Source organism: Stigmatopora argus, chromosome 16 (genome assembly GCF_051989625.1).
Source record: "Stigmatopora argus isolate UIUO_Sarg chromosome 16, RoL_Sarg_1.0, whole genome shotgun sequence".
Classification (NCBI taxonomy): Eukaryota; Metazoa; Chordata; class Actinopteri; order Syngnathiformes; family Syngnathidae; genus Stigmatopora; species Stigmatopora argus.
In genome coordinates, this window is record NC_135402.1 from 4,585,352 (window position 1) to 4,612,038 (window position 26,687).

Here is a 26,687-nt window from a genome sequence, read left to right on the forward strand (position 1 = left end):
TACAGTAAGTACAATAAAAACTGAAAGTAGAATATACATGGTGATTTCTCCCAATTAAAAAAGGTCATTCCGGGAATTGATGATTGCAAGAGTAGCTCTTTCTTAAAGTAAATACTAATGACAAATTATATGGGGATTTTTTTATTGTTTATTTTTTTTTAATGTGAAATGCTTTTCTACAAAATAACTACCTCAAACCAACTAAATTAAATTAAGAAAAGGGAGACGCGGCGCAAGCATTTTTGGAAATCAAACCCCTTCTTAATTCAGGAAAAACATTGTTGAGGGTCTTTGAGCTCCTGCTCTTTGGTCTCATATGTGATCCAATGTCCATATAAATTACGAGTGGCGATGCGCTTCTCCATAACCGTGGTAGCCATCTCCATCGCTCCCCCCTCTCCCGCGTTCCTCGGGGCAGTGGATCCCGAGCTGGCGCTGCAACTTCTCCTCCTCCAGACGTAGCTCCATGGAGTCCACCAGGTCATAGATGCTATCCAGCGACCACATCGGGGACGGGAACCAAGCTTTAACCTCCCCATCCTTGCCCACCACCAGCATGCTGAAATAGTCCTTGCTGATCTTCAGCTGCTCGCGCAGGTTGTTGACGGCATCCCGGGACAATGGCTCCACTTCAGTCGGACTGAGACCTGAGGAGACGAGACAGTCGGACAGTAGACACACAAGTCGAATCACTCAAAAGTGATAAATAGGGTCATTTATCTCAAATAATTGAACCACGTATACAGGTAAAGTGACAATCGTAGACTACAAAATGCACTCACCGTTCAGAGGAAATAGCTCAACAGTCCCCGAGGCTTTTTCTCCGACCCCAGTTAACTTCATCATGGCAAAGTGACGAATACCTAAACCAGGCAGAGATACTTAAGCCATAAAACTTTTTTGCATTTTTTTAATTCCCTCAAAAGACCAGGCGATGACGACACACAATTCAGGAGCAAAAAGTAAGCAATAAGCACTTAAGCTAAATGTAGTTAATCATGAATTTAAAAAAATAAAAGCAGGATGGACCTCTCCCCTCGATAAGATTCGATCTTGACCTTCCTCAACCATAGAATTTGTATTATTCCATATGCTAATAGGCCTCATATCAAGTTGCAGACAATGGCTGAATAAAATAAACAATATAGAAATGAATATAGCAAGTAAATATATATCTACAATCCTCATGATAGTTTACATTGCAGAAAATGAATAGTTCTTCTGTTTTTTTGTAGTATTTACTCCTGTAATAGACAGCTCTTGCAAGAATCCTTATTAAATTATGCAGATGTGTCTAATGTTGCATGAATGATGCTCATTACCGACCGAGGTGACATTCCTGCCCGTTAAGAGCAGAAAGCTGCTGTTGAAAAGAATAGTCATCCTCAGCTGGGGCGGAGACAAGCAGCAGTCTCCTCTTTGACATGAACCTATGACAACGGGTCATTTGAATTAAGGCTACTGTTTTCCATCACGTCCATGTGTGGGAGTGCCTTGCTGTACCTGAGCAGGGAATTCTCGGCTTCAGTCTGTTGTGTGTCAGTTTTGCACGAAGGAAGATTTTCCCTCTCTTTTTCTTTCTCAGGGCGTCTCGAGGGAAAGTTGTCGATGTATTCAAACATGGCGTGACTTGACGGCGGCGCCTCAAACACTCTCTGATGGAGGAAATGAAAAACACAAGGGATCGGAACTCCTCGTCGGGGCCTGCCTGACAAGATGGCGGTTCATAGGAATGGTTCATTTAGAGTTTAAGGCGTGTTATCTGACATTGGGCCCGATGTCGTAGTCGGTGATGGTCATGGAAAAAAGATCGGGTGAAGACAAACCCAACTGGTTTCTCAATAACGAGATGAGACCCGAATCAGACAGCAGAATAGGTCCTCCACTGAATGGAGGCTCGGACTCTTGACCAAAAAGAAAACACAATCAACACATTAGTATCGTTTTGACCATTTCCTAGTTATATTTTATTCAGCAATTCTGGTTTTGTCATCACAACCCGAATCAATGATCTAGTACATGTGCACACCACCTACCAAGTTGGTGGTGCTGTAAGGTGAGGGTGGCATCGCTGCCTTTCCCCACTATGGTTGCCACGGTGACCTTCCTGATGGCCAGTGCACAGTGCTGCTTTTCATTCTCAGTGCTCTGCTGCATATACAGCGTCGCATCTTTGCTGGGCGTTGACATCAGCTTCCCCACAAAACATGCAAAGGTGCTCAGTTTGATCAAACATTCACAAACTTTACCATGACATGTGTGGGGTTCTCACCATCAACCTTCTTTTTCCCTTTAAATTATCCAGAAATTCCTTCAGGGCAGTTTTGTCCTTCTCACTTGCTTCTTTGGAAGATTTCTTGCCTTTTCCTTTTTTCCCTTTTTTCCCTTTGCCCTTTTTCCTGGGGCTTTCTTTTGCATCTTTTTCCTTTTTGCTCTCCTCAACATTCTTTCTTAGCCCTTCGTCCAATGTAAGCGGAGGCCTGCAAGATAATAGAAATAATTGAATTGAATTGAATGCTTTCCTGATGAAAACAAAGTTTTCAATAAATCCAAATCACCTTTCTTCCTTTACTTCTTCTTTTCCTTTCAAGATGTCCGGAGCACGATGTATTTTCTCTTTTTCCTCTTCCGTTTTGCCAACAATAACGACAGCGCTGCTGGGCTCCTTTCTTCTCGGAGATGACTCCTTCCGAATGACAAACCTGGACTTGCCACTCAGTATGTCTCGGATCTTGCTTTTTAGGGCGGCCTTTTTGTCCAATTGGGACTTTCTTTGCAAAGTCACCACCGAAGTTCTGTTGCTTTGAGTCTGAGGGCTTAGTTTGATCCTCTTCTTCGTCTTTTTCCTTTTCACAATAACCTTCTTTTTGGGAGTTTCACACCTAGGAAATTGTAAAAATAAATAAATAATAGAAATAGAATAAATCCAAAGTTTGGTTAGTTGTCGTTAGTTGCAAACCTCAGTTTGGATCCTTTCCTGGTGATCTTCTCCAACTTCCTCATGGGCAACTGATCAATGACCTCCAAGACAGCTTCTGTCCGAACAGGGTAAGGGAACCGCTCACTGACCCTCAGGTTTTTTTTCAGCACCAACATGTTGAACGCTTGATACTAGATCCAATGAAAACATATATATTTGGCACAACACATGCTTTAAACCAAGGGTGTCAGACTCGGGTTGGTTCGCGGGCCGCTTTAACGTCAACTTGATTTCACGTGGGCCGGACCATTTTAGATATAATATTTAGATTTTTTTAAATACATGGATTAAAAGAACTGGATTAAAATCCCTGAATATTCAGTTTTTTATAGATCTAAAACAATGTTTATTTTAGCTTTTTTTAAATATATTTTTAGATTTTACAAAATGATTTTTGAACTAAAAACACAGAAAAAATGGATTAAAAAATTACAATCATTGATTTAAAAGGGGGAAAATCAGTAAATTTAATATACATCTCTACTCTTCATTTTAATTTGATCCTAAAACAGAAAGTCGGCACTCATGATTTACTTTCCCGGGCCACACAAAATGATGTGGCGGGCCAGACTTGGCCCCCGGGCCGCCACTTTGACACATGTGCTTTAAACTGTGTGTGAAATTGTCAAATCGAGCCAGGTCCAGTTCATTGAAATAGCCCTAAATCAACAAAATATTCCAAAATATTCAGAGTCAAAAGACTATTTACATGGGTGAGTTCAAGGTGGTGCAGCAACTTGGTGACAGTGTCGGGGTCTAAACTCTCCACTGTGGCTTCTCCTTGTATAGTTGTTTTCTGGATCCTTCCTTCCATCATGGCGTTTTGAATGATGATGACAACGAACGTGTCTCTTTCTGCCAGACGACAGTTTAGGGATTTCTGAAGGAGAAAAAAAACCCTAAGGCGGTGAAAAAAGTACATTCCTCTTTTACGATCAAATAACCTGATCCATGGCTTCCAGCTGTTTCTCCATCATTTGAAGGTAGTGGTCATTGTACGAAGGGGCTGTTATTACCCATAATCGTTTTTTACCTGCAGGGGGAAAAAAATCCAGAGTTGCGGGTGCACTGCATAAAACAAAACATCTGGAAATGTGTGTTTAGTAGATAAACTCCTCTCGACTTTTTAATTGCAACATCACTGGGATGCCTTAAGTTATCTCCATTATACTTTCCCTGATATGTGTTAACACCTTTCAAGTCTTGTCTATCGTGGTAGAAAGAATAAAAAAACTTTGCAAGGATGCAAGCATTTTTACCGATCGGTTGTCCTCACTTGCCTGCAAAGTCAGAGAGAAACTGCAACCCAGGAGCAAGGCTCAATGACATGCCTGCTTCTTCTCTACTGTTGTGTTCCTTTTGTCCTTTTCCATCTAAACCCTCTGATGGGAGGTCTGAATAGTCCCCCCATTCCTTCACATTGGGGTCCAGTAGGCTTTTAGATTTGCTGAAAGGGACGTTGGACCGTGCAGCCAACGAGATTGGTTGACTGATGATCCACAGGGCAGCAACTGCAAGCCACGGTGTGGAAAAGCAGCAAAACATCTTCACTTGTTAATGCAGATCCTAAAATCCTCCAAACCTTGGCTAGGAAAAAATGCAAAACATCCCTTAAATTAATGAAAATCCATCTGAAAGAGATGAAATGTCTGAAGAAGTCTTCATTAAGGTGAGAAGAATGAGGGAATCCGAGTGCAAAATAAGACCTAATGTGAGAACCTCAAGCCAGAAGACAGGGAGTGAAGAGGAAGACCCCCCCCCTTCTCCGACTCGCACACTTCTGTTTTGCATTAAAGCTCAGGCTTGTAACATGGCTGGAATTTTTTTTCCAACAAAAGCAAGCTCTCTCCATAAACACACAAACTATTCAAGACTTATAAAATATTTAATCTGCCCAATCCAACCTTAACTATGATAAATATATATATATATAAACTCCTCAATACCTTTAAAATTGTTCCTCTATTCTCTGCACCAGTTATCCTCTAATGGCAAATGGTTTTAAAAGGAATTACTAGTATTTTTTTTTCATTTCTTGCAGTGGTTTTACAGCCCAAACCTTATGAAATCTGGTCTGAAAGACTAATAAACAACCTTGTAAGAGTAAATGAAAAAAAAAGTCATTATGAATAGCAGCAAATGAGGCATCCACATACCTGTACTTATTTATATTTTTAAGCCTTTTTATTGCATTGAAAATGCATACATTTCGATGAACATTGCAATGATAAAATAAGGTGCAGATGCACCTGCAGTGTTATTAATGGAGAAGAGCGTGTGTGTGCAACAATAGGTGGAAAAAGATTATTGTCCTAAACAATTGCAGATGGCTGTGGGAAAAATGTTCAAACAAGAAACAGGCATCACTCTGAGTCTATATACATTCCTCTCTTTGAGCCACATAAGCAGGTCCAGATGGATTATGAAAGCTTGTACTCACAGTGACCTTAACTTAATACATATAAAGCCCATTATTTGCATTTCTTGTACATTTGGACTTCCCATAAATTCAGTATTATGCAATTTTATGTAACCCACACAAATGTAGCATCATTTATGAAATAAAAGTAAATTTGTTCATCTTCCTATGCTAGCAGTATGTAGTGGAAGGCACAAAAACAACAATCATTAATGTAAATAATCATGGTAACAATGATTTTAAAGTTATTATAATAGCATATAGAAATGGTTACTATTATTCAAATTCTAAAAAGCGTTTTAATTGTTGATTGCAAAATGAAACAAATATTTAAAATCTGACTTAAAATACACAATTTAGAAGAAAATATTTTCTTTATATGATCCATAGTGCAGCCAAAATTAGTTTTTAATAACGGGGAAATAACGCCTCCACGTGGATGTTTGGAAGCAAAGCGAAATTAATTTCAAAACACGATTAATAACAAACGTAATATTCTAAATCATATAGAAATATTCACATTACTATAGTATTGTGTGCGAGGGAATATGTAAGAAATATTACTGGTGGCAATAAGAATAAAGAAATAACATTCAACTCCAATTTGCGAAATAAATCGACTTTGAAAAAATATATTTTATTATAAATACTTAATGCCAGCTATTACGTTGGATCAAGCTCCCTAAAGAGAAGAAATACGCGGTTTTTTTTGCACATTTGAAGGAGATCCGATCAACAAATCTGTCAATAATATTTCGGATGACATCTTCCGGGTCGACTGAAAGTTCGGCCGTGCCGCATCCACAAACACCGACACCGGACCCCTGCAAAGGTCAGTGGACATAAATGACGTGGATCTCCGTTTTCTGTCGTGCATTGGGGTCGCGGTGCACCCACGCGTGTACGTGTATGCCCCCTTCTCCCTTTTATTTGTACACGTAGCCATCGTGCGCGAAGCAGCTGTGCATTTGTTACAGGCTAGCAGGCTAACGAATGCTAGCAAGTCTCCCCACGCGTCCCGATTGGTGAAATATATCAAGATCAAATGTATAAAACACCAGAATACATCAATGCCGTTGTGGCAAATATTAGCACGGATCCATTTTATTGCACAATTGATTTTTTTATTACTTTATTTCTTCAGATCGACTGAATGACGCGCAACGTCAATGTGGCGTTTGGAAGCCATTCAATCAAAGAAATACACGCGTACACACAAAAAGTAAAGAATCAAAACTTGAACACAAGCGTGCATTCTCCTCGATGGAGTGTAAAACTTTGTGGCGTTCTAGTAATGTTTAAGTATGACCTTGTCAGTCATAGTTACTTGTAACTTGAGCAATTCGATTTTGTGCAAATGTATTGAAAACTACACTAGAATTGGGATAGGCTCCGGCACCCCCCGTAAACCTTTGGGTGGATAAGTGGTTTAGAAAATGAATGAATGAATGAATTTTCCAAAATCTCCCCTCTTTATTATTTGACTTTATAATGACTCGCATTAGATTTTTATTTATTTATTATTATCATTCTCATTATCATCATTATCATTATTATTATTACTATTCTTATTGTTACTATTATTACTACTACTACTACTACTACTACGACCACTACTACTACTATTATTATTATCATCATCATCATTATTATCATATCATCATTATTTTTATTATTATTGTTATTATTATTATTGTTATTATTATTATTACTATTACTACTATTATTATTTTCATCATCATTATTATTTGTATTATTATTGGTATTATTATTATTATTACTACTACTATAATTATTATTTTCATCATCATCATTATTTTTATTATTGTTATTATTATGATGATGATTATTATTATTACTACTACTACTATTATTATTATTATTATTTTCATCATCATTATTATTATCATCATCATTATCATCATATAATCATTATTTTTATTATTGTTATTATTATGATTATTATTATTGCTATTCTCATTATTTGTTTGTTTGTGTACTTTGTGGTATATATGCATAATATAAACAAATATATGCTGTAGCTTGCGTCTTTGAGTCATAAATATTGTTTCAAGTCTGTTAGTCCAGATCCCTGACACTGAAATTTTGAATGGGTTCTCCTCCTTTTACCCACAATTCCTTTCTGTCTCCCACAGGAGGAGTGCTGTCTGTGCTGCTGAACTCCTTTTTGCTGTGTGCGGGCACAACATGGCCAGTCTCCTTCGTGCGATTGCGGCTGGCTGCTCGGCCCCTGTTTTAAGTGGGCCGTCCTGTTTCAAACTGCGTAGTTCCCCGGCTATTCAAACAGCATGCGTTCGATTTTTCAGGACCCATCACCCCCTCGGAAGATGTGCCTCTCCAGGTAGTGTAAAACAGCACAGAGGTGTTTTTGTTTCTTGTATTGCCATATTAAAACTCTTGCACTGCAGGAGGAAGGACAGTTTATGTTTATGTACACATAAAAACTGACTTTTCGGCTTTTCCCCTCAGGGTTTGTCACAGCAAAACAGTCGATCCGAATGATAGATTTGGCGCAAGTTTTACACCAGATGCTCTCCCTGACACAATTCACACAGACTATAAAAAAAGTGGGGCAGTGGAATTTTACATAGGGAGAAGCATAGTGTGATAGTGTCCATAAATGTTCATCTTGTGTAATGTTAAACACTTGGAATTTTTCTTTGAAATTTTGGATGGATTTTTATTTCTTAAAATTTAATTATCTATATGTCCGTTGATTTTGGAGTAAATTTAGATTAACCTGAATAAACAGATGCAACAATAATAAGATGTATGGGATTCTCGCACTGATTCTGAACCAGTTGTTTTCATTGAAACTGTTAAAATAGATTTTTATTTTTGAGAAATCATATAATTGGAATTATTCTTGGTAATGATATAAAATAAAAGATACAATCTGTCTTTTGTGTGCCTTTATCCTCTCCCCTTTTTGACTCTCCAGGAATTCCATACAAGCAACTCACAGTTGGCGTCCCAAAAGAAATTTTCCAGAATGAGCGGCGTGTGGCGTTGTCTCCTGCTGGCGTCCAGGCGCTCATCAAACAAGGCTTCAATGTTGTTGTGGAGACTGGTGCAGGACATTCCTCAAAGTTCCAAGATGAGCAATACACCCAAGTTGGAGCTACAATTAAAGACCTTAAAGACGTATTTGCCTCTGATGTGTTGGTCAAGGTAAGCGCTTGTGTTGTCGAAATAATCTACACATCAACATCTACTCATCTTGTCTGATCAATCTGCTTCTAGGTCCGAGCTCCTGTTTTCAATCCTGACTTGGGGACCCACGAAGTGGAGCTGATGAAGGACGCGTCTACTTTGATTAGCTTCATCTACCCGGCTCAGAACCCCGAGCTGATGGAAATGCTGTCTCAGAAAAAAGCCACCGTACTGGCTATGGACCAAGTGCCAAGGGTCACCATCGCCCAAGGTTACGACGCCCTCAGCTCCATGGCGAATATTGCCGGGTGAGTACACGCAGAGGAGTTGATCCTTGGTTTACGGCAGTCCTTTGGGTATACAAATGAATTCCTCTTCTCTTTAGGTATAAGTCAGTTGTGCTGGCAGCCAACAGTTTTGGACGCTTTTTCACCGGACAAATTACGGCTGCAGGGAAAGTGCCACCTGCAAAGGTGTGTGTTCTATGTGCTTTATTTGCAATTGCAATTATTACATTTACTATGGTGACCTGGCTAAGTGGCCCACAGCATAAAAACTTGTGGACTCCAAAAACTAACAATACATAGGATGGTTTTACATGCAGTAATTTGCAAATAAACTGTTATATTTGTGAAAGCAGTAACAAATAATGGAGTAAAAGATGATAAAAATTAGAGGAAGCTGGCACAATTGGTCAGTAAACTGAAATGTAAATGAAACTGAGCCTTGTGGCACACCTTTAGTGACAAAGACATTTTGTTTTTTGTGCATGACATGGGCTTTTGTACTCGTATACAGAAAAAAAAATCATTTACTGCAACTATACATTTTTTGAAATGACTTTAATTATAAACCTGTAGTCAACTGTTTCAACTTTATTCAATTAGGTACTAATCATTGGAGGTGGAGTGGCCGGACTAGCTGCCGCTGGCAGTGCCCGAGCCATGGGAGCCATAGTGCGAGGCTTTGACACCAGGTTTGTTGCTGTTTCACACACTTTTGACTCACTCAAGGATGCCAAAAAATCTTTTGATGCCACATCATCATTTTCTCTGTCAGGGCGGATGCCTTGGATCAGTTCAAGTCTTTGGGCGCTGAGCCCTTAGAGGTAGACTTCAAGGAGTCTGGAGAGGGCCAAGGAGGCTATGCCAAGGTCATGTCGAAAGAGTTCATCGAGGCTGAGATGAAGCTGTTCGCCAAACAGTGCCAGGAGGTCGACATTATCATCACCACTGCGCTCATTCCCGGTATGAACACAAGAAGAGGATCTCGTCTCATCATGTCTATTCTGAGAATCCTTCTAACTTGACGATCTGTTTTTTAAATGTGTCAGGTAAGCGGGCGCCCATTCTGATCACCAAGCCTATGATCGAGAGTATGAAAGACGGATCGGTGGTGGTGGACTTGGCCGCTGAGGCTGGAGGAAACATCGAGACCACCGTACCCGGGGAGCTCTCCGTTCATAATGTATTGTGCAATTGAAAGATGCTCACTCTTAGCAGATTACATGTATGAAATCTTTGAGTGTGTGGTTGCTTTTTGTTTTTGAAGGGCGTGACCCATATTGGCTACACAGATCTGCCGAGCCGCCTGCCCACACAGTCCAGCACGCTGTACTCTAACAACATCACAAAGTTGGTCCGCGCCATCAGTCCCGACAAGGAGAACTTTTACCTTGATGTCAAGGACGTGTTTGACTTTGGGACCATGGATCACGTTGTCAGAGGTTCTGTCGTAATGCAGGTACGACCTATGTGTGTAGGATAGGATTTCCTCAAGTCATTTGGGGTTGACATGTCTGATTTAAAACATTAATTTCCGACCACTGTTAGTAAATATTATTAGTCTGCCATGAGAAGTGTTATAATTGTTAGTTAGAAATTTCTTACAGATAATTTTAACCATGTTCTGCCATCTTTATAGTGAGATGCAGAACAATTAAATTATATTTCAATTGACAGAAGGTCCAAATACAATTTACTAGGTTGAGATTTCATTCTCGGTACATGGATGGATGCAGGATTATTTATTCTATTACATATACTTTGGTTAAAAAAAATATGAAATAGTTTGCAAGCACCACACACTTTGGGTTTTCCTCTATTGGTCACTAGGTGTCAGACTCAGAACATGTTTTAATTCACGCATGTTTTCCAAGAGCTATTCGGTAAAACTGAATAACGGCAAATATTTGTACTTTGATTTAATTATTGTAGCACTTTAAACTAATTTTGTTATTTATAAAATACAGCCACCTGGTATCCTATTAATCAGTACATTGACGTCACACTTAAGGTAAGTTTGATACATCATTTTTATCCATGTAGTTTAGCGTCGTCCCACTTTCCAATAATCATGGATGTTGGCTTCACAGAAGAATTTAGACCTAATCTTCAGTGAAATTAACAATCTAAATTTTCCATAGGTGTGAGTGTGAATAGTTGTTTAAATGTGCCCTCCAGTTGATAAGTTATGGAAAGGAAAAGCATCACAGAACATGTGAGGAACATATAATAAACATTGATATATAACAGATGTATGACCTCTGCTTCATTAGTCGCCGTGGCAGAGATGATGAATAGATCATATTTATCCACATCAACTTTGTCATCCATTCTCATCATATTGTTAGGAAGACCTTTTTTTATTGATGTTTTTATTTATTTATTTTTTTCCACTTTAATCAGATCAAAGCTCGGATCCATTTGTTTCTTTCCTCTAAACAAATGATCTACAGTTGAGCGGTTTATCTGTATTTACTTACTGGACATGTTGTGCTTTGTAAAAATGATGCAAATAGATATCACTTTACTGTATCATGTGTACCATTAGTTTGCCTATTTCTCCTTTTTGTATAATGTTACAATTTAGATTATTAGCCCTTCAGATGAAAGTCATTGCTCAATGTCTTCTAGCTAAAGCTGCTCTCATTCCTCTCCCATTTTTTTTTAAATTCTACTTTCTCACTTTTGTCTCACTTTTCTCTTCCCAGAATGGCAAAAACCTCTTCCCAGCTCCTCAGCCAAACAATATGCCCACCGCCGCTCCCCCGAAGCCCAAATCTGCCAAGGAACTAGAGGCCGAGAAGACGTCCCAAGTTTCTCCCTTCAGGGCGACGCTCACTTCTGCTAGCCTGTACACTGGAGGTCAGTTTATTACCACTACTGTGAGGGGAGTCCAGAGGTCTCAACATGGGCTCCCTTCTGGACTTAATTTTCCTTTAAGTGTCCTCATTGGACTCATGGGTCAGCTTTAGGGATGGCGGGGTCTCCGACAAGGTTGAGGTTAATCATGGGCTCTTTTAGTTCAGTGCTGGAATGTGCACGGGAGGTGCAAAGTGTCACAGCCAGATTAAAGCGAGCGCACGCATACTCACACCCAAGAATCGGGCACCCTCTTAGTGTCAGGAAGTGTGGAGTATAAAACTGCTGTCGCCCCGAGTCTTCGTTTGAAGTGACACCGCTGCCACGGCTCCCCATGGTGCCGCACCGGCCATTGGGTAACAGCGCCACGTGCATTTAATTGCAAATCACACATTGTTGACTCAACTGCCCCCGCCGCATTGCCGCTATCGTTAGGCGCTCTTAAAGTGTGCGCCGACAACTCGCCAGGCGCCGCATACCTGCTCATTAGCGTGCATGTGTAATTTGAGTCATTCCGAATGATAAACTGCTATGCATTGTGGGGCGGCGGGGGGGCTCCAGAGCTGCCGATGGGAAATTGGGAAACCCACTATAACGACCGCCATTAAAATAATGGTAGGCTTTTAGGGTTCAGTCAAATTGATTTTTTTTTTGTTCCCCCCTTCAAAAGTGTATCATGTTATAAGTAATTTGTTTATGTCTTTCAAGTTAATATATAGACTTTTTATGTTTTTTTTACATCATTTTTAACTTGCAATTCCTTCTTAAGGCCTCGGCACAATGATGGGTTTGGGCCTCGCGGCTCCCAACGCGGCTTTCCCACAGATGGTCACCATCTTCGGCCTGGCGGGCATTGTGGGATACCACACCGTTTGGGGTGTCACCTCGGCGCTTCACTCACCACTCATGTCTGTGACCAATGCCATCTCAGGTTAGTTTGATGCAGGATTATTTATTTGCATGCACAAAATGGAGGGTATTGTTGCGGTAATGCCTCAATTTATAATTCTCATTTTCATTCATCGCACTGTACTCTGACTTGAACAGCACCGTCTTTTTAACTGTCAGAAGCAGAAGTGTCATATATGCTATATACAGTATTCCACTCTTTTTATTTAAAAAAAAATCAACAGTTGTGATAACATGGCATTGCTTTTACCGTCCGTTCCTACTGCACTACGGTGTTGTATACGCCTCTAAGCCGCCGTGATTTCTGAGGGAATTACCATCTAAAAGATAAAAAAAAGCAAATCTCTACTCCTTCAGTCCAAATAAAACCTTAAAAGATCGTGTCCCTGTTGTCTGCCGCTTAACACAACGGGGTCTAAAGGTCGGGGAGGTAAGTGCATGTGTGTGTTCTTACTGCTTTGATCACCCCGACGACCCACGCCGAGGTAGGAAGTAACACACCAGCGGTGATCTTTAGGGGTCAGGGTGGTCTCTTGCTCATTTAGTCGCGCACGCAAGCTGCTTGTTCAGACATCAGAGTGAGGCCGTGTAGCCTCGGTGGGAACGAGCATGGACACTTTTCAAGTGCTTTAAAAGTTTTATTGCCCACAAGGTCTGCACTGCTTTTATGTTCACGTCTTCCCTCGTCTTATATGCACCTCGGGGATTTTGCCTTTTTGTTTTCTAACCCTTGATTCTTAGTGAAATTACTTTTTTTGCAGACACACATATTTAAATACTTGTGTTTTCAAGCCTAACTAATAAATTCAATTATGCAGGAAATTTCAAATTTTTACATAACCTTCATTGCTATGGTAAAACAGCAGAATTGCAGTCTATTGATGGTGTTTTGTTGTTGTTGCACTTTTTTTGTTCAAGACATCTTCACTGAGGTTAGGTTTATATCTTCTGAAAGAAAACCTAGCCTTGTCTTCATAATGCCCTTTTCTGTAGGTCTGACTGCCGTCGGTGGTCTTTCCCTGATGGGAGGTGGCTACCTACCAGCAAGCACAGCTGACACACTGGCTGTGCTGGCTGCCTTTATCTCCTCAGTCAACATAGCTGGTGAGTCTCACACACTTCCAAACATCCACCACGATCATCTTATACAGGATTCAGTGTTTAAAAACCACACCATGGAAACCTAAAATGAACACAATTGCAAAACCCCAACCCTTTCCAAACCCATAGGGATGTAACATGGACAACACTGACAAAATACCAGCAGCAAATATATTAGCCTCTGATTCACCTGGCTGTTTTAGCTTTAGAATCCAGAGCAAAAATAAATGAACACCCATTGTCATGTCATCCAACCTTTTTTTAAAACCATGAATTGCTGTCTGCTGCCACTTGGACACTCATCTTCCTTGAAATATTTATGCTGACATAAAGTGAACTTGTTACATTCCTGGCGTCAGTTACTGGGATGGTTGTGGGTCTATTGCCGTTAGATTTAACACACTTGAGCTCGAGAGTTCTTTTTTTTACGATAATCAGGTGTCTGCTGTGGTTGCCCGACAGCTCTGTGCCACATATCACACTTAACAGAACATGGTTTGCCTCTATTTCTAAGGTGGTGTACTCAAACTTATTTTAATAGAATAGAATATTGACAGAGAATAATCCTTGGAATACACTGGGGGTCAGGACTTGATTATTCAGATTTGAAATGCTCAATTTTGGCCCAATTATATTTGTCTTTAGAAACTCAGTGTAAGCTAATCTTTATTTAGGTGGTTTCCTGGTGACTCAGAAGATGTTGGACATGTTCAAGCGTCCCACCGATCCCCCGGAGCACAACTACCTCTATCTGCTTCCGGCGGGTGTCTTTGTGGGCGGATACGCTGCGGCACTGCATTCAGGATACAACATTGAACAGGTGAGGACATTTTATCAGTTAAATGGACATATAAGATGCATTCATTACCAGGCTATCAAAGTAGGTGCTTACAAGTGGCATAATCATCCATTATATGTATTTTTGTTTGTCCAGATGTTGCACAGAACCCTCCATGTAAAATGTTTCTTTTTTTCAACCATTACCCATTTCTTCCTCTCACCAGATGATGTACTTAGGCTCTGGAATGTGCTGTGTGGGAGCCCTGGCTGGCCTCTCCAACCAGTCCACAGCCCGCTTGGGTAACACCTTGGGTATGATGGGTGTCGCCGGAGGCATCGCGGCCACCCTGGGAGCGCTTAAACCGAGTCCCGAGCTCTTGACGCAGATGAGCGCCGCCATGGCCGTTGGAGGCACCGCCGGTGAGTCAGAAATTGTCGCTCCATATGATGAGCCGCATGGGGGATATCTCGTTAGGATGTGTTTGTGTGCGCATACATTCCTGGCTTGGATAGATTAAAGAGCGGGCGTCTGGCGTTCAGATGAGCTTTGTGATGTTAGCATACCTCCCACTTACAGGAGACAAGGTGATCATTTCATGTAAATACTAATTGGTCCAGTAACAAACCTCATTTCCAGACTATACAATGTACATTACCCCCATGTACACAAACATTGCCAAACAGGAATTGTGTGTTGCCAATATCGTTTCTTACAGACAGACAACTTGATCATTTATTTTAAATGCTAATTATTCCATTAAGAAACCTCATGTCCAGACTAAACATCACCTGGACATACAAAGCCACACATTGCTGTTTATTCCTATATACTTATTGTTTTTTCTTCGCAGGCCTGACCATTGCTAAAAGAATCCAGATTACTGACCTCCCCCAGCTGGTGGCTGCTTTCCACAGCCTGGTGGGTTTGGCGGCTGTGCTGACCTGCGTGGCCGAATATATGGTGGAGTACCCTCACTTTGCTACTGACCCAGCAGCCAATCTGACCAAGATAGTGGCCTACCTTGGCACCTTCATTGGCGGAGTCACTTTCAGTGGCTCTTTGGTGGCATATGGAAAACTGCAAGGTTTGAAAAGTTCATATTTGGATACAGGTTTTAGACCAAATCATCACTACTCACACCAATTTGGGGGAATTGCTCTTTTCTTAGTCATTTCTTAATGAACCTATATTCTGCTAATTTCAAATTTAGTGTAGTTTTAGAGGTTATAATACATTTTACAAATAGGTTATGTAGTATACTTAAATTAATACATATATAAAAGGTGGGAGGGAAAATCGATTAAAAAGCATTGGCGCCCAAAACTCATATATATGTTCATACATTAAAATGTAGAAAAAAATAGTTCCCTTGTACATTATGCACACATTGCAATAGTTCCCACAATCATTGTCACTCTATGATGCAGACTGTTCTGTTTATGGAGTATTACATTTTTTTTCCTGCTTGGTTTCTGTTTATCAAGTAAACTAATTAGGTTTGAATTATTTGCACCAACTTCGGAGTGCTGCCAAATAGTAAAATCCTTCTCTTCATGACTTACGTCTTTCAAGTATGTAGTGGCAGAACATTGCTTGTTTAAATTGGATTGTAGCCTGAGCAAATCCCACACCAGCGCCCAAATTCCTCATGTGCAGACAAAAATGATCGATTAAAATGATTAATAATCTATTATGTCTTGCCATCGGTAAAACAAGCTTTATACAACACTGTTTTGGATTATCGTGTATTTTGTTTATCAATAATATAATTTTATCGCAAGGTGAATAAATATATCATGTCAAAATGAGCCTATGTGTTTTTGGAAGCACATTTCCAACGTGTATGTTTACACTTAATTGAAGATTAGCATGGAAATAACACCATTATTACAAAAAAAATCCATATAATGAATGCTGCCATTAGCTGTTTTGAATTTGAATTCAGATTTTTTCTCCTCATCACACAGGAATGCTGAACAGCGCCCCGCTGATTCTCCCCGCCCGCCACGCCCTGAACGCCTCTCTGATGGCCGGCAGCATCGGCGGGATGATTCCTTACATGCTCGACCCCAGCTACCTCACCGGCATCACCTGCCTCGGCTCCGTGTCCGCTCTGTCTGCCGTCATGGTATGGTTCGCATGTACGCGTTTCTGGAGCGCAGCCACGTGCGCACAACAGAGCAGTCATTTTTTACCGAGAAATTTCCCCCAAGAGTAAATCGAAACCCGTTAATGCTGACAGACGGAGCGTGTAAAACTGTTAGTTCTTATTTTCCTTAGGAAGGGGGTGAATTTGGGTTTGGGGGGGGGGAAGCCGGTCAATAAGCAGCCTGTTGCACTGGCATCACTCGCCGCTCCAAAATCTGTTAATAGTCTTGCAAACATCGTGGCAAAAAAGACTTTATTTTGCAATTGCCTGCTTGCTGCTTGCACTTGACTCTAATTATATTGGGCTTCACCACTGTAAAGTCACACTTAGCCTTTTGAAAATGTGCCCTGAGAGTTCATCAGACGTCATTGGTGCTTTACGAGAATTTTAAAGAAGGATATTGGAAAAGCTTTTTGACCTCTGCAGCTGCTTTTACTTGGTTAAAGGCGTTTGAGTTCTTTGATTTGATAGTGTTTCACCTTCGGTCCTCCTGCTACCTTAAAATCCATCATAGTAAGCAGAGTAGGCCAACTAACTGCAAAACCCCTTTTGGTCATTACAAAAAACAGATTTTCCACTGGCAGTATAGCAAATAAATGCTTAGCCTGTCCAAACATCTGCTCTTAGTCTCAATAGATGAATCAGGGCGAACTTGGCTGGCTATGATATTACTTGAGTCGATAATGAATTGCTTATCTTCCCCTTATATTGTATCTTAAGTACAGAAAGACCATGGATGATGATAATGATAAAGCTTTTACTTCTTTTAGAAGGGCTGTATTTTATTGTTTGTTTTTTTCTTTTCTAGTGCTGCTATGAATTTTCTTTTAAAAGCATTCAAAGGCCAAACATGGAACCTTGATTTATAGTTCTGGACATGAAAACACAAAAGTGACTCAAATTATTTTCGGTGCTATTTTACCAGATCAGACCCGCCAAAAACGACTTTTTCTGTAATTTTTGCATGATATCAACTCATTTACAGGCTGGCAATGAACGGTCTTTTCCGAAATGTCAAATTCATCCTCCCAATTAAGACTAATTGCATATCTAGCTCCATCAATGGCAGCAAATATTAATTTCGGAAATACAATTAAAGTTATTGAAATAGTAGGAAGGATTTTCATAGGTTTCCTGAATTTCACTGTTGTAAATAGTAATTTGACAGAGTTACTGTGTGGTAGAAGAAAAAACTGCAGATTTTTAAAGCAATTCCGAGTAAAATTTTGAGTGAAAAATCGCACATTGTTATATAGCCATGCACACTTTAAGACTTAAAGGTATCCACCTAAAGTTTAGGTGATTGAAGCACAGCACTATACCCTACTTGTCTTGGACTTAACATATATTTTTTTCTTACAGGGAGTAACCTTAACGGCCGCCATTGGGGGCGCAGACATGCCGGTGGTAATCACAGTGCTGAACAGCTACTCAGGCTGGGCATTGTGTGCGGAGGGTTTCCTGCTCAACAACAATCTCCTGACTATTGTCGGGGCTCTCATTGGATCATCCGGCGCCATTCTGTCATACATCATGTGTGTGGTAAGTCAGGATGGAATAAATCACACCAAATCTTGCAGTTCTCAATATTGTCATATGACAATAATAGTTCAACCCCCATTTTCTGTTAGGGTTTTATTTGCCAATTTTATCGGAGACAAGGGTGAAAAATAGTCAAACATTTGTTGTTTCTCCGTCGTCCAGCAGGAGGGACTCTAACGTTACCCTTCATGATAGGTTGTCAAAGAGCTAAAACCTGTGTGCTGTCCAAGGCCATTTACGTTATGTACTTACTTTTGATAGTCCCTACAGATTGAGATAATTGAAAATGAAGGCAAACATTTTCTTTTAGGCCATGAATCGCTCTCTGGCAAACGTGATCCTGGGAGGCTACGGCACATCTTCCACCGGCACTGGGAAACCGATGGAGATCACAGGGACCCACACTGAGGTCAATGTGGACCAGACTGTGGATATGATTAAAGAGGCCCAGAACATCATCATCACGCCAGGTAACACATACACACGCAGGACTTGTACATGCAAGGCAAAATATGTCACTTTGACTTTGCCAGTCACTTTTTCCCAGCCTTCTTCAGCTTTTGCAGAGTGTGGGGTGTGTTTATTTAACCCTTTCTTGACCTGTGTTACATCACCGATTTGCTAAGCTAATTGACAAGGCTGGTGGGCCCCCATGCAGATTTACACTAACATGAATGCACATCCTTGGGTCCTTGTGTGGTCGTGCCAGACAAGTAGTAGACATTTTTTTCTTCTTCATACTCTTAAACTGGCCTTAACTTAACTTTTTGTGTATTACATGTTAGATTTTTTCTGCTCTTATATATTTATTCGAGGATATTATAATTTTTGTTGTTGTTCAAAACTTTAAACCAGCTTTGTTAAGTTGTCAGGTATTAGATTGAAAATGTTCGGAACTATACGGGTCTGTGTATAAAATAGTTGTTGTTGCCAATAAGCATAATATCAGACAGCCCAAATAAACACGAGCCTAAACAAACTTGGAGTTGGAGAGAGTGGCAAAAGTAGGTTTGTTTTTCTTCGTTTTTGCCGCAAATAAAAAAGAATTTTGGAAAGAGTCAACATTGGTTAGAATATTAGTAGAAGTATAATAAAAGCTGTCAGAGATACTTGGTAAAGTTCAAAACTGTTAAAAAGTCAGTCAAAGTTTGATGTTGTAAATTGTTTTATTTGCTGTTATGTGCAGAACGCTTTAACTTTTACTACATTGGCCTCTATTTTGTTCCAAAGAACACTGTGTAATCAAATGACCGATTATTTTCTCTGCTGCAGTAGTAATCAGCACTAAACTGCACAATGCCTCCCATTTGAGTTCATCTTTGGCTTTGCACTTTGACCCTTTGAGACCACTTGTTGCAGCCATCTGCCACCTCACCTGATTCAAATCTGGGGAAAATATTAAAGATTTTTATAACATTTGCATTATTTTCCCCATTTATCACAGTTTATTTAAAGTCCCACTATCACCTCAGGGGATATTATCATGAAATTGATTCACTTGTAAACCAAAAATGTGCAAAAAAACAGATTTAATCCCATTTCGCTGTTGACCAGGAAGCCAGAATCGGTAACCAGAAGTGACGTAGGTGAAAAACTCTATAGTGGCACTTATTTGGCCAAACAACGTGGTTTCTAATTGGGAGTTGTTACAAAACCTGTGAACACCACTGGAGTGTTTGGTCTGAGATGGTTTTGCGTGTGTGATAAAGATCAAGTAGAACAAACATAAAATAGTGACTGGCAACATGGTGGAGTAGTGGTTAACATATCCTAATAGGTTTTGTGGTTGTGGTTTTCAATTTTGGCTCAGGCCCTTTCCATGTAGAGTTTGCTCTCTCTATGCTTACTTGAGAGTTCCACGAATACGCCTGCTTCCTCCGACAAACCGACAGTGAATATATTTCCGCGTAGAATGCAAACCAGTCCATACCAAAACATTGTTTTTTTGGGATGCATATAGTACAAAAATGGCATTGTGTTTTACAATGATGTGAACTTTTGTTTACTATATTGACTATATATGGCCACTGTGCTAATCATTATTGTAACCTGTCTTTAATTTTGGGATTTATTTTTGGTAATTTTGCTCGGCATGAAATTATACAGTATATATTATATAAATATTTTCATGCAGGTTATGGTCTTTGTGCTGCAAAGGCACAGTACCCCATCGCCGAGTTGGTAAAGAATCTCAAAGATGCAGGCAAAGACGTCCGGTAAGCTCCACTAATGATCTTCAAGTTAATATTCTTGTTTTTATACAGCTACTGATGTCAATGACTGAAAATTGCAGCAGGACAAAGGAAGATAATGTTGTGTGTTGATAAATGTAGTTGAATAAATAACAGGACAACAATAAAGGACAAACATGAGATGGATGGATGGATGCAAAAAGGTTGGGCAGAAGCCAATTTAATTGTCCCTCTAGTTCATCAATTATTTTGCCCTTGGCATACTCTATTTTTTCAGGTTACAGTCAATTGAGCCTAATCAAAAATGGTAATTTGATTTTATTGTCTCAGGTTTGGTATCCACCCTGTGGCTGGCCGAATGCCCGGTCAGCTCAACGTGCTTTTGGCCGAGGCTGGTGTCCCTTACGACATTGTCCTGGAGATGGAGGAAATCAATGAAGACTTCGCCGGTAAAAAAACATCTTAATTCACATATGCAAAGTCTTGTAACATCCAAACATTTGATCAGGATAGTAGAATTCTATTATAGTTTCTAGGGGGAAGTACATTTTGGTTGGGCTGTCTTATAGTATGTCAGAAAATGTGCGAGGATAATGGGATTCACAGCTGTAAATGTTTGTATTTTGATGTTTGATGGAAAGGAAATTCCTGGAATGAAATTCCTCATGGCCAAAAAGAGGACTGTGCTTAGAGAAGCAAGAGTTTAGGGAGGTTCATAACTCGTTAAGTATTCGGATTAATCTTCACGCACAAAAAGAAATCCAGGTATATTGGATTGTGAACTCCAGCTCTGAATAAATGAGCTGCTTGAAATTTTGCAATGAAAAGTGCAAAAAACGAAACATTCCACAATCTCATATAATGAAATAAAATGAACATACAGTTGCTACTTTTGATCTTAACAGAGACCGATCTGGTCCTGGTGATCGGCGCCAATGACACGGTCAACTCCGCCGCCCAAGAAGACCCCAACTCCATCATTGCCGGCATGCCCGTCCTGGAGGTCTGGAAGGCCAAGCAGGTGAGACACAGCTGGCACACGCACGCTCGGTCGTAACATGGGCGTGCCCTTGTTCTATAATACAAAGATAAAATGACAACAGACGAGTGGATGTTGCAAGAAACAGACGAACAGAGAGAGATTGTTATAACTCCAGGTGCAGTGCCATCCTGATCCCATTAGGGCTGACTCTGTTCCTGTGGAATGGCACTGCTTTCATACTCTTTGCCCAGAGCAGCCTTTCCCAAAAGTATTACTATCTCAACAGAGAAAAAGCATAAACCGCCTTAATGGATTGGACGGCTAGCGCCGTCAATGACAGCCAATGTGTGACCCAAAACTATAAACCTGTTTTAACGCCCAAGGCTGAAATCAACACGTGACAAACTCATAAATCGCTTCCAGAAGGTAAGCCCACTTAAGTAAATCATGGACTAGCTTTTGCGCATTTAAACATTTCATCAAAGGAAATACCTTGTCTGCGGGTGAAAAAAAAATGTAAATACGTTTGTATTATTCCGACAGTACATTACTGAGGGTTCTCGGTTCACCACTGCGCAGATTTACGAGGTTTGGAGTTTACCAACAGCGTGTAATTAAATAGTTGGCGTGAAGCCTTAAGACTGTCATCACGTCAAAAGCCAGCGCGCCGAGTCGCCGCTGTACGTAGGGTTCTTCATTGTATTGATTTATATTTAGTTTGTGGCTCAGGGGAATCCGTAGTTGGTGAGTACATGTGTGCGACTCCACTCTGTCTACAAACTGCCTTGCTGATTTATGAGCCAGTCAAATGCAACCAGTGGGGAACAAGTTTTCTTTTCATAATTCACACACGCCAAACTTGTTGAAGATAAGCGTCACAATTGATAACCTCACTGTCATTTCGGTTCCTCATCTGTTTGACAATGGAATTCCATTCAAGGCGGCTTCTTTGCTAGTTATCAACCGTTGCCCCGAAATATTTTTCTGCAAACACTTTTGGACCAACTGCAAAGTCTCACCACTTTAAAAAAAACCTCAATGTTCCATTGTTTAATGTCCAACTGAGCTATTTACTTTCCATTTACAATTCTTTTTGGCATCGTGTGATCTTAAAAATATCCGAAAATGAATTAAGTCACTCTTTTACATCAGATAAGCTGAAAATTACACAAACGGCCCCGATTTCCAAAGACTTAATCAGATCAGGACACCTCAATAATTATGATGTCATCACTGCAAAGACCCAAAAATACCACTTATGTTTTGAATCATGCAATACTCTTAAGTTGTGACATTTGTAAGTCAGGAATATCACTACACAGGCAGTACGCATTCATTCATTGTTCACTTATGTTGCCACTGTAGGAATGAAATCCTGGTTTAAACTGAAAACCCCAGAAGGAAAAAAAGCAGGCTGTTCACACAAACACGCACTCACGTACACACACACACACACACGCGCACACACACGCACTAACAAGGGCACGCACTGTTTGGGGAAATGCTTTTAAACAGTCTGCAAAGCGAAACATGACTAAGCCATTTCGGAGAATAAACTTCCTGAACTTTTCAACCCGAACCAGCAACAGAGGGTGTTCTTGGCATGGACAGGATGAAATTATCACCTAAAATGAAACAGGGGTGCGGGGGGCACGATTCATGCAGCAGATGTTATTGACGCTTTGATCTGGAAGGGCTTTGGAAGCCGCGGCCATGCTCGAAACTCAAATCACTCGTATCTGGAATCCGCTTTCACCATTCAGATGAAAGGATTTACTACATAATACTTACACAAAAAGCACTTTTATTTTTTAAAACAGATTTTTCAAGTTAGTCATTGCATTATGCAATGTCGTAAAAATTAGGCCAAAATCTTATTGGCTGGCCAACAATATAGGGTGTCCCCAGTTAGCTGGGATAAGATCCAGCACCCCCCGCAACCTTAAGCGGTTCAGAAAATGAATGAATAAAATTAAATTGAAAAAGACAAAATTCAATTTGTTATGAATATTCCCCTTAAAAAAAAGAGCTGCAAAAAGAATTGAATCACAAACACTACAGCATTTAAATTGGAGTTAATTGTAATGGCATGTGCCCCAATTTTTATCTTTTTTTTTGCAGGTGGTGGTGATGAAACGCTCGCTAGGTGTGGGTTACGCCGCCGTAGACAACCCCATCTTCTACAAGCCCAACACGGCCATGTTGCTGGGCGACGCCAAGAAGACATGCGACGCCCTGCAAGCCAAGGTGCGCGAGTCTCAATGAGGGGCGCTGAATCAATCTACCATCTCCTTTTAAAAACCACTTGCACAAAAAAAGGGAAGCATAAAAACGTCCAAGCAACAAGGTGATCCTAATGCTTTCAATGATAAGACAAACGGTGGCGTTAATCGTAGACGTTCGTTTGTGCGGTTATACTTTCGTATCATTTAGATGAAGGAAAGCTCTGCCATTTAGGAGATAATTCATAATAATGTGCAAAAATGAGAAATCTAGATGAATTTCAAGTTAGATGTGTGAATTTACAAATAGGAATTTAGATTCAAAAAATCTTTTTCTTCTTCTTTAAACTTAAGAAAGACAATTATATTCCAAATGAATTGATCTGCCATTCCGTGCCGTAAAAAGCTCAACTGCTTCCTAAAATGAGCATGAGCTAAAATTCAGCCCTAGTAGAAAATAGAAAATATGTAATTAAAGCAGTTTTGTAAACGCTCTTCCTTTGCAGTTTTTTTACTGGACCGAGTGTTTTTTAGAAGCCGTAGTCACTTTCCTAAAATACATAGAAAGTTCGCCCTTAAGTTTGTATACTCCATTCCACAAAAAGATGTACCGTAATTCATTTTCATCTGTAAAAACAACATGACGGTTTATTTGTTCTCGGGATGAACATGAAAAATGTGACTGCTTTAATTTTAATAGTGGCGAGATCTTGTGTCCAGACATTGCAGTGCACACAGTTTGGTTTTTGACTCGTGTGTCACCCAACATTTACGTCCTTGTTATTTTGAAAGTTACGTTGTTAAACGGCCCCCCTAAAGTTAATATTTATCATGGCATACAGTTACTACGTTGACACCTGACTTTAAGGCAGGGTGTACACTCCAAAAGATTGCATTAATTAATTTGATGATGTTATTTACTCAACTCTGCGTTATTTATAAGGTACTTTCTCAACAGTCACTGCTGTACAACCCAGTTTAAAGAACCATAATAGAATGTGACACCTAAAAATAACTAAAAGGCTGTTATGCAAAATGAATTGCAAATTTGATGGACTTAATTCATTAACACAATTTTACCTGGTGAAGCTGGCAATGAATACGTTTCAAGAAATGCAACGGAATTTTAGTGATTCTTTCATGTACCGGTTCGGAATACTGCACTTTGAGATTCAATGTTCCTGGCAAGCTGAAGATATGTCAAAAACAATGCTTCACTTAAGCCTTGCAGTGTAAATTCAGTCTATTTCCAATATATGTCATCATCGCTTAACACCAATTACACCTGAGTGGGAATGTATAGTTTATAGCGCTTGATGATTTCCCTGGTTTGAGGAACAATACGGGGGGTCGACCATTTCAAGTCTTTTTGTCAATTCTGTAAGAAGACCTGCTGATGTCTACTAACCCTGTGGAACCCTTCTGCCATGGTGACCAACATTTCTCTCTACCTCTCCTCTCTCACATGACCAATAACTCTTCCCATCTGGCAAATCATGCCATTTCCATAGTTAATTTTTATAACCCATCGTCGTCTTCCGTGTGTCATTGTGTCATCTGCCCTCCCTCAGTTTGCAGAACTTTAGTTGAGTTAGTAGTTACTGTACTTAGATGTGTTTGTAGCTAATGTTTCCAGTGGAATATTTAAATCAGCCTAATTTATGGAGGTTGTTACACAAAATGAAGAAAATGTTCATCTTTCCAAGACAATTTGCTATGGTCACTCCCTGCCTACGCCCAGAAAGTATTTTTGTAAAAATAATATCCCATTTATGCACACAGTTATCTTAGTTTTGAACTTTGAATGGCCCATGATAGGGAAATGTACTGTGAATGTTCTTTTCCGCATTTGTAAATCATGGCGCATCATCCCCAATGAATAAACTTGGATTTCCACTTGATTCTAAAATTTGTGTCCTTTTTTTGGTATGTAATAAATCATATATTCTTCTGTCTATTATGAAAAAAAAATGTGTTTACACCTATCCATTTGTTGTATCTGTTCTCAAAAACTGATATACAGGAATAGTTATTTTTTTAAATATACTGTATAAATCACCGTACAAAAATCTGGTAAGAATAGCATCATTTAAATCGAAATATTCCCGCATTTTCGCTGCAGATTGCTTACTAAAAATGATACCAAAACACTGTTTCTGCAAAATGTAGAAAGTTGGCGCTCAAAAAATCTCCTGTGCATATAAAAAAAATGTCCTAAGTGGAAATAACTTCCTCTTGGTAAGACAAGTGTGCGTGTGACACAAAAGGATCGCATGAGTGTGCCATGAGGGTTGCGTTACTCCCTGAGATGTAAATACGAGCCTGTGTGACATCCAAGCGCCACTTGATTTGCCATTCATCATTGGAGAGCGGTCTCAAGGCACTCCGGTTAGGGCGGGTGCCCACAGAGATGAGACGGGAAGATAGAATGATGAGTGCATGCGTGTGCCATGATGGCGGCTTCATCCTCTAACAAGTAGCACTCAGACAGGCTCTTATCTGCCCTGTGGGTGCGCCACATCAGAAGGGAGCTGTCACTCACCGCGGTGATATAGGGATTGAACCATTTTCCCCCCCAAAAGCTCCAGATCGTGTATCACCCATTTATCGCCGTGGTTACCCCTGACTCGGGTCTCAAAAGTCTTAACGCTGTCGGTGTTAATGGTGCCGCTCTGCAGCAAAGGTGATGGTCTCATGTCTCGTGCCCCGTTGCCACTCTGCCGCTATTTATCTTCAAGCTTGCATACCTCAGCCACAATAAGCCTCTATCCTCAGCTCTTGGGCCTGCAGCTTTGCGTGCACTTTGATGGGGATGCAAATTATTTGTGCTTTTGCATTTGATCTTTACTTCCAGACGCATCTATATACACACAACACACCTGCCACTTCCCCTCCACCTGTCCCAACCTTCTTGGATTTTGCTAACCCTAAATAACCCGCCACTCCAACCCCAATTACAATTCTAGCATTCATTCATTTTCTGAACCGCTTTATCCTCATTAGGGTCGCGGGGGGTGCTGGAGCCTATCCCAACTGAGTCCGGGCCGGAGGCGGGGGACACCCTGAATCGGTTGCCGGCCAATCGCACGGCAC

At 40.3% G+C, this 26,687-nt stretch overlaps 2 protein-coding genes across 2 annotated transcripts; one reads left to right on the forward strand and one right to left on the reverse strand.

Moving 5' to 3' along the window:
• Nucleotides 1-188: 188 nt before the first annotated feature.
• Nucleotides 189-4,704, reverse strand: ccdc80l2 (coiled-coil domain containing 80 like 2). Its single transcript, XM_077623029.1, has 12 exons — nucleotides 4,261-4,704; nucleotides 3,925-4,013; nucleotides 3,690-3,860; nucleotides 2,960-3,111; nucleotides 2,559-2,882; nucleotides 2,273-2,480; nucleotides 2,037-2,193; nucleotides 1,768-1,904; nucleotides 1,504-1,655; nucleotides 1,327-1,430; nucleotides 783-863; nucleotides 189-647 (listed from the first exon to the last, which is right to left on the reverse strand). The coding sequence occupies exons 1-12, from the start codon at nucleotides 4,523-4,525 to the stop codon at nucleotides 340-342; spliced, it is 2,148 nt and encodes a 715-aa protein (XP_077479155.1). The 5' UTR covers nucleotides 4,526-4,704; the 3' UTR covers nucleotides 189-339.
• Nucleotides 4,705-6,165: 1,461 nt separating this feature from the next.
• On the forward strand, nucleotides 6,166-25,495 carry nnt (nicotinamide nucleotide transhydrogenase). Its single transcript, XM_077623135.1, has 22 exons — nucleotides 6,166-6,231; nucleotides 7,556-7,761; nucleotides 8,362-8,591; nucleotides 8,664-8,881; nucleotides 8,959-9,046; nucleotides 9,461-9,549; nucleotides 9,633-9,820; nucleotides 9,907-10,040; nucleotides 10,125-10,316; nucleotides 11,566-11,719; nucleotides 12,486-12,647; nucleotides 13,619-13,729; nucleotides 14,401-14,546; nucleotides 14,731-14,926; nucleotides 15,358-15,591; nucleotides 16,475-16,635; nucleotides 18,019-18,198; nucleotides 18,509-18,668; nucleotides 20,333-20,414; nucleotides 20,721-20,839; nucleotides 21,296-21,411; nucleotides 23,494-25,495. Exons 2-22 carry the CDS (start codon nucleotides 7,608-7,610, stop codon nucleotides 23,635-23,637), a joined length of 3,258 nt encoding a protein of 1,085 aa, XP_077479261.1. The 5' UTR covers nucleotides 6,166-6,231; nucleotides 7,556-7,607; the 3' UTR covers nucleotides 23,638-25,495.
• The last annotated feature ends 1,192 nt before the right edge of the window (nucleotides 25,496-26,687 follow it).